Source organism: Chelonoidis abingdonii, chromosome 5 (assembly GCF_003597395.2).
Source record: "Chelonoidis abingdonii isolate Lonesome George chromosome 5, CheloAbing_2.0, whole genome shotgun sequence".
NCBI lineage: Eukaryota > Metazoa > Chordata > Testudines > Testudinidae > Chelonoidis > Chelonoidis abingdonii.
The window spans coordinates 134,278,675-134,286,024 of NC_133773.1; the positions used below are offsets into that span (position 1 = coordinate 134,278,675).

The window sequence follows — 7,350 nt, forward strand, 5'->3', positions numbered from 1 at the left end:
GGCACAAGCAATGTTTACACCAAATAGGGGAGCAGGTGCCAAAAAGTCTGGCTTTGCCCCCAAAAGGTGAGGTAATGCATATTGTTGTAGAATGCGTTCAACACTGAATGACAAAAGAAGAGGCCAGGGCAATACCGGTCTGGGCAAGTACTACAGGATGCAGACAGGAACTTATTTCAACAAATGGCACCTAAATATAGTCAAGGGTCTCTGCCTAAGTGCCTAGCTCTGTGTAGAACAAGGAGGATTTCGCATTGGCCTGTATCATTGGGAAAGGCCAGTTGACAATGGTTTGAGTGGTTTGAGTCTACACTGCAAAAAAAAACCAAACCCAAACAAAAAAACACAACAGCAAGCCTCAGATTGCAAGTCAAACTAACGTGGGCTTACGGGTCTAAAAATAACAGCATAGCTATTGCCACTGGGGCTGGAGCCCAGGCTTTGAAACCTGGAGAGGAGTTCAGAGCAGTAATGAACTTAAAATAATATCTATATAAAATCAATGCAACGATTCTTACCTTTGTGTAATTTCTTACCCTGAAGCCAGAAAACAAGAAACAGAGAAGTCTGTGAGATCATCCTGATTGTCTCTGACTGGAAATGTTTGTTGATAAACATACAGTGGGAATCAACACATTTAAAAGCTGTTAGAAAGGAAAAGTCACTTGTGTGAATATGCAAAAGGGTCCAATTCTGGTAGTCACCAGGATGATAGCCCCAAGAAAGCTGCTATGAAATATTGAGCTTGTCTGTTTCATGCTGCAATTTCTTGTAATGAAAATATTTATAGATATGCACCATTCTGGTGTTCAAATGCCCAGACTGAGGCTTATATGGCATAAGGTGGTTACAGTGGTGGATTCGTTATTTAACGAGGGGACTCTATCAACGGCTAGCAGAGCAGGCTGCACTGCTACAGATTTCCGTATATTTAAATAACAATTGAGTGATGTAAGGCGAGTCATACTCCTGTTACAGGTAATCATATGTATTTTATGGAGACTGCTATATGAGTAAGGACTTAGCTGTGGGCTTAAGGGGCACAGTTAATTATGGTTTTTTAAAGATGGTGATCAGGGAAACCCATTCACTCTATTCTTCTTCTTCCTCTTTCATCAGACCATATCAGTAAAGAAACCTTCTGAAAGCAACTGGCCTGTTTGGCCTGAAATCGCAAACTCATGCCCGGGCAGGATGGCTCCAGCAAAGAAAGGTGGAGAAAAGAAGAAGGGGAGATCTGCTATCAATGAGGTGGTGACTAGGGAATATACCATCAACATTCAAAAACGGATCCATGGCGTGGGATTCAAGAAACGTGCCCCCCCCCGTGCTCTCAAGGAGATCCATAAATTTGTAATGAAGGAGATGGGTACTCCTGATGTACTCATTGAACCCGATTGAACAAAGCAGTTTAGGCCAAAGGGATAAGGAATGTTCCCTACCGCATCCGTGTATGTTTATCCAGAAAATGCAATGAGGATGAAGATTCACCCAACAAACTATACACGCTGGTTACCTATGTATCTGTCACCACTTTCCAAAGTCTACAGTCAGTCAATGTGGATGAAAACTAAACTGCTTTTCAATACAATAAAGTTTTAAAAGTGAAACTTCAAAAAAAACAAACAAAAAAAGTGCTATCAAAATACTGCCATCTACTTGGCAGAGTTGTCTCCAGAATTTTAGTGTTCAAGTATGAAATTGGGTGTGTGCTTTTGTGTATATGCTGTGTTGATGACGATGCTATGTATGTACATAAGTAAACCTAAGGAAATTCTCAGACAAAAAAACTACATTAAGATAGAGTTAAGGTTGTCAGTAGTTACCCATAACTTAAGACACGACAAGGATGTTACACTTAACCTAGACCAAAGCATTGTGAAACCAAGGACATTCAGAATTAAGGTTTACCCTTTAAAGCATTTGATTTTTTTTTTAAGTAAGAAAAATGTTAAGGCAGCCAAATGATCTTAACTGTGTGGTGTAGAGGGAAATATGTGGAAAAACTCCATTTTGTCTTTAAAAATCTTTCTAATCAGATCTGGGAAGCTCAAACACTACAATGCTTTAATTACAATGATATGTTAATTGCACCAAATTATTACAGTACATTGTTGCCTCACTGTGTATTTCCATACTGTAACATGTTTCACTGTCTTTTAAATCTATCTTGGATTTTCCTAAGTTTGTAGGTTAGGGATTTTTTTTGTTTTGTTTTAGTTTTTTTGTTTTGGTTTGGGTTTTTTTTTTGCTATAAGTACAACTCCTTTGTAATGGATTTTATTCTAAATTACAACTATGTACTTGCAACCAGAACTCCATCTTAATATCGTTTGTATCTCGGAATATTCTCCTCTATGATATAAATGTCTCTTTGTATATTTTTTCACAGCAGAGAGTGTGTTCCCATAACAAAGTTATTTTGGAATTGTGTGGGGTTTGTTTATTTTTTTGAAGGCTTATTTTGGGCCAAACCTTGTAGAATCCTCAATTATGCAGAGCCAGGATAAAATTAAATCAATAAAAATATTAAAAAACTCCCTCCACGCTATAGACACAAGTTCAGTTGACAAAGTTTAGCTGAACATGTCAACCTTGTTGAGATGAAAATCTTTGATTTGTTCCCAAATGAAATTGTCTCTGTTGCCCTGGGATTCAAGAGTGGGAATAAAGCAGAGAAAATTGTAGTGAGCCTCAAGTCTCTGTTGATATTCTGTCTAGAGTCTGTGATTAGCCAAACTTTTTGAGTCCTCCTGTGTTCTCTTTTTTATTGTGTGCATGGAGATGGAATAAATCACCTTCTTATTTCATGTTTGACAGAACATTTGAAATGCAGACAGTTACATCCACAACAAACGTTGACTACATTGCACGCAACAGAGAACAGGGAGGTTTTTGTACTGGTCTGTATCACTGTGAGAGGGAAGCTGCCAAACTGCTGACAGTAATAATCTCCAGTATCATCAGCTTCTACGCTGCTGATTGTGAATGTGAAATCAGTGCCAGAGCCACTGCCGCTGAACCTGGCTGGGACCCCCGACTGGAGGCTGGTGGCGTAGTAGATAAGAAGTTTAGGAGGTTGTCCAGGTTTCTGTTGGTACCAGTTTATGTTACTCCCAATGCTTGTACTGGTTTTGCAGTTGATAGAGACTCTCCCTCCCACTGGCACTGCCAAAGATTCCGGGGACTGAGTCATCACAATTTGCCCAGAGGAGTCTGAATAAAGAGAAAAGATGGGTAGGGAATGAACAATGACACAATGCTGCATATGACGAATATTAAAACACTACAATGCAGATTGAATTTGCCAATGTGACTTGACACTAAAACGCAACACATAGAACATTAATTCAGTGAATCCAGTGGCAACATTTCTTATGTTCTGTCACACGGATCATTACATTTTCAAATCCTTTGTTTTCAATTTCTTACCCTGAATCCAGAGAACCAGCAGCCAGAGAAGGGGCTTGTGTGAGATCATCTTGCCAGACTGTGGTAGGAAAGGTTTGTTCATAAACCTGCAGTGGAAAATGAAACACTTGTAATTTATAGGCTCAGTTGCTGAGTGAGAAAACGTCATCTCTATGCAAAATACATGTAAATTTACTGCACTTGAGTTGCAGAGCAGAGTTGTGAAATGTTCATATTTGGCTTTTATCCTGCTGCTGTTTCATTTTAGAATGTCGTCGTCAGGCATTTCCAGGGTTGAGAAGGTAATATGCTCAGACAGCTCTGCAAATCTTGCCTGTATCTTTGCAGATCTGACACATCTCCCCTGGATGTTCACTTGGGCTGGGACACCCTTATCTGGACATAAGTCTTCATTTCAGCCCTCTTCATCTCAATACTCACTGGATATCACTCATTCCATGCCTTTGCAGGGTGTCTCATCCTTCTTAGAAAAAGCAGGAATCCCACATGGCTAGTCTCCCCATCTGAGTATTCCCCACAACATCACTCGTAAGGGGTGTTACTTAGTCTAAAAGTTATATTTATAGAAGAATTAAAGAACCTTAGGCCTCATTTACAGAGAGGCTGATCTCCTGCATCTTCCATAACAGAGAGGTCAGAGATCTCAATAGACTTGTCGCTGACCCCCTGACATGGCAAGGCTGGCCCTGGCACAAGGATGGGTTTGGTGTGTGGTAATAAGGGACTGGGTTAACCGTGTGTGCTGTGAGCCAGGTGTTTGCTCCTCTGCTGGGTGCTGTTTCCACACCTATTATATCAAATTATCTGTTAAACAAACCAGCAAATGACAGTATGGTGAGTGGAACTGGAGAAGGAGGGTCAGGTTTGAGGAGGAGCTGTTGGTGGGCTCAGGAAAGCAAGCAGGGGCAAGGTTGCCAGATAAACTCTACAGCCTCCGCGAGTAACTCTGGTTACTCAGGATGTTGAACAAAGGTCTCCTTCCTACAGCTCTGCCTGCCTGCTGCATCACTTACTGCTGACAAACACTAGTAGCAGGGCATCCTGCTTTGTGATCAGGCACTTGCACCATTCTCACCTCACCAAATTATCTGTGCTCTCTAAGTGCCTCCAGGTCTCCTGCCTTTCCACTTTAGACAGGTGTTGTAGCAATATGGCACAAACCCATCCACGGTTCCAGTGAGAGCAACTCTAGCAGAGGTCCTGCTGAGGCCTTTATGTACCTTAAATTGCTCTCTTCTGTTAATTCTCTTTGAAGCACCTGACATTGGCCGCTATCAGAAGACAGGATATTGGGCTAGATGGACCATTGGTCTGACCCAGTATGGCCATTCCTATGTCCTTAGCAGGACAATATCAAACTAACGCCGCCCTGTTGATTGACCAAATTCTGTGGACAAGTCTGTCAGTGACCACTAGATGGCAATAGAAAAAGCACTTCAGGAGTGCAGATTTCAGTCAATCCACACAAATTAATCATTCATAGGACGGCCCAAGCAGGTGTGAGCACATTTCCCTGCAGAGTTGCAGTAATGTATGGTCTGCTGCCTCTCTTTACTGTGCTGGGTGTCTCCCCTTTTATGTGTCCAGTTGTACATTTCAATATGCTGCTGATACTGTGAAGCCAATTTTCCACCACAGAAGCCATCTTAGTCCAGACCCCACATGGAAAGGGAATTTAGGCTCCTCTGTGTTGATCTGAGCACCCAGAAGTGCCGTACAGGAGTCCTGCTGAGGCCCCATTGTTTGAAAACAAGATCTCCCAATTTGGGTCAGGACGAGTCTGGAAAGATCTGGCCTTAGGCCTTGTACATTCTTTTTGTATTTATGTGTGAGGCCGAAGTCAGAGGTGCACCCACACAGGCCACACATTTTTGTGTTACTGCAGCTACAGCAAATGATGTATTGAATGGAGGTGTTCGTAATCCTACAGGACTGGCATGTGTCAGGAATAGGACAACATCCCTGAGCTCTGATGGGCTGAGATAATTCTCTTTCAAAGAACCAAGAATTATAATTTTCATAATTTCCACTGTAATTTCATTATTGTACAGACTCCTTATTAAGCAAAGCAAATACTTCTATCCTATTTCTGTTTTTCAGACTTCCATATATGAAATCTATATGCAGGAGCTTGATGAATTGCTTCCTGCATGTAACAGACTGAACTGAGAAGGACCCAAAACTAAAAGTGTCTTGCACATAGTGACTGTTGAACAGATGGTCATTTATGTTACACACTGCACAGCACGTGGGGAGGGTTTTGTATAGGTGGAACTGGGAAGGGGTAATTGCATTAACCACCATGGACACATTCGTGCCCATTCATGTGCCCACATCCTTGGAGTCTCCATGCTCTAGAGCTGCCCAGCTCCCATTTTGAAAATCCTGTCCAGGTTCATCTTATCCTGTGCCCCTCAGCTCATGTGTGTTTGAGGCTTGATCCAAAGCACATTGAAGTCAGTGGGATTCTTTCTGCTGACATGAGATCTGTGAGAAATTGGACCCACAGGTCTTGTCTTGTACGACGCTACAAACAGAGTGAACATTCACCTGATCTTAAAAATTCCATTCAATATAGGAATCCTGTGATTTGAGTAGCTACATTTTTGAGAAACCTTCACAATGAGATTATTGAGTGTCTGTTGGTAGGAAAGGAATGCTACAGGCAATTTCTGAAATGCATTCCCATAGGAATGAAATTAATGTATTGTAAGCCAGGATACTTTTCAATTGGCAGATAGGAGACAAAGCAGCTGTTACTGATTTACAATGAAAGAGAAATGAGAGTCTCTGATGCATTGGGATTCATGGGTGAGATAAAGCTAGAGAGATTTTCAGGACCCCTAATACAAATATCTGTGTGATCAGCTAAACACTTTGGGTAATAATTCAGTGTTATGTTTTTTTACCATCTGTTAAAATGGGGTAAGTTACTGTCCTCTTTCAAGTTGGACAGAACATTTTAAAATTAAACTGTTGTACAAGAAAGAAATCACAACTTGAGCAGGAAAGTTTTTGAAGTGCTCTGTATCATTGTGAGAGGAAAGCTGCTACATGGCTGGCAGTGATAATCTCCAGCATTACCCACTTCAATCCTACTGATGGTGAGAGTGAAATCAGAGCCAGACCACTACCTCCAAATCAGTCTGCGATGCCAGATTGCAAAGAGAAAGCTCTCTAAATAAGAAGCTTAGGAACTTCTCCAGGTTTCTGTTGGTACCAGTGTTTGCAAATGCCAATGTCTGTCCTGGCTTTGCAGTTAATAGTGATTCTATCTCCTGCTGATGCTCACAGGCATTCTGGAGTGTGAGTCATCATGATCTAACCGAGAGGAGTGTAGGCATAGGAAAAGCAATGGGTAGGGAATCGAACGATGATATAATATTGTGTATGATAACTATATCAAGCTTCAGAGGGGTAGCTCTGTTAGTCTGGATCTGTAAAAGCAGCAAAGAATCCTGTGGCACCTTATAGACTAACATGTTTTGGAGCATGAGCTTTCGTGGGTGAATACTCATGCATCTGATGAAGTGGGTATTCACCCACGAAAGCTCATGCTCCAAAACGTCTGTTAGTCTATAAGGTACCACAGGATTCTTTGCTGCTATATCAAGCTGTCATAAACAGATAGTTAAGGGTTAATGTTTCTTTTACTTGTAAAGAGTTAACAAGCTCAGTGAACCTGGCTGACACCTGACCAAGGGACCAATCGAGAGACAAGATACTTTCAAATCTTGGTGGAGGGAAGTCTTTGTTTGTGCTGTTTGTTCCGTTCTTTGTTCTCATAGACTCATAGACTCATAGGTCAGAAGGGACCAATATGATCATCTAGTCTGACCTCCTGCACAAGGCAGGCCACAAAACCCTACCCATACACATTTATAACAACCCCGAACCCATGACTGAGTTATTGAAATC

At 41.5% G+C, this 7,350-nt stretch overlaps 1 protein-coding gene and 1 long non-coding RNA gene across 2 annotated transcripts in view; both read left to right on the forward strand.

Annotated features, from left to right (window-relative positions):
- LOC142046921 (uncharacterized) overlaps positions 1-7,350 on the forward strand; it is a 250,109-nt gene that overhangs the window by 111,887 nt on the left and 130,872 nt on the right. The gene's annotated exons all lie outside the window — the stretch shown is intronic.
- LOC116829535 (large ribosomal subunit protein eL31-like) lies at positions 1,150-1,610 on the forward strand. The gene is given in 2 exon segments (XM_075066794.1): positions 1,150-1,387; positions 1,390-1,610. Coding segments are annotated over 2 exon segments (378 nt in total). The 5' UTR covers positions 1,150-1,194; the 3' UTR covers positions 1,575-1,610.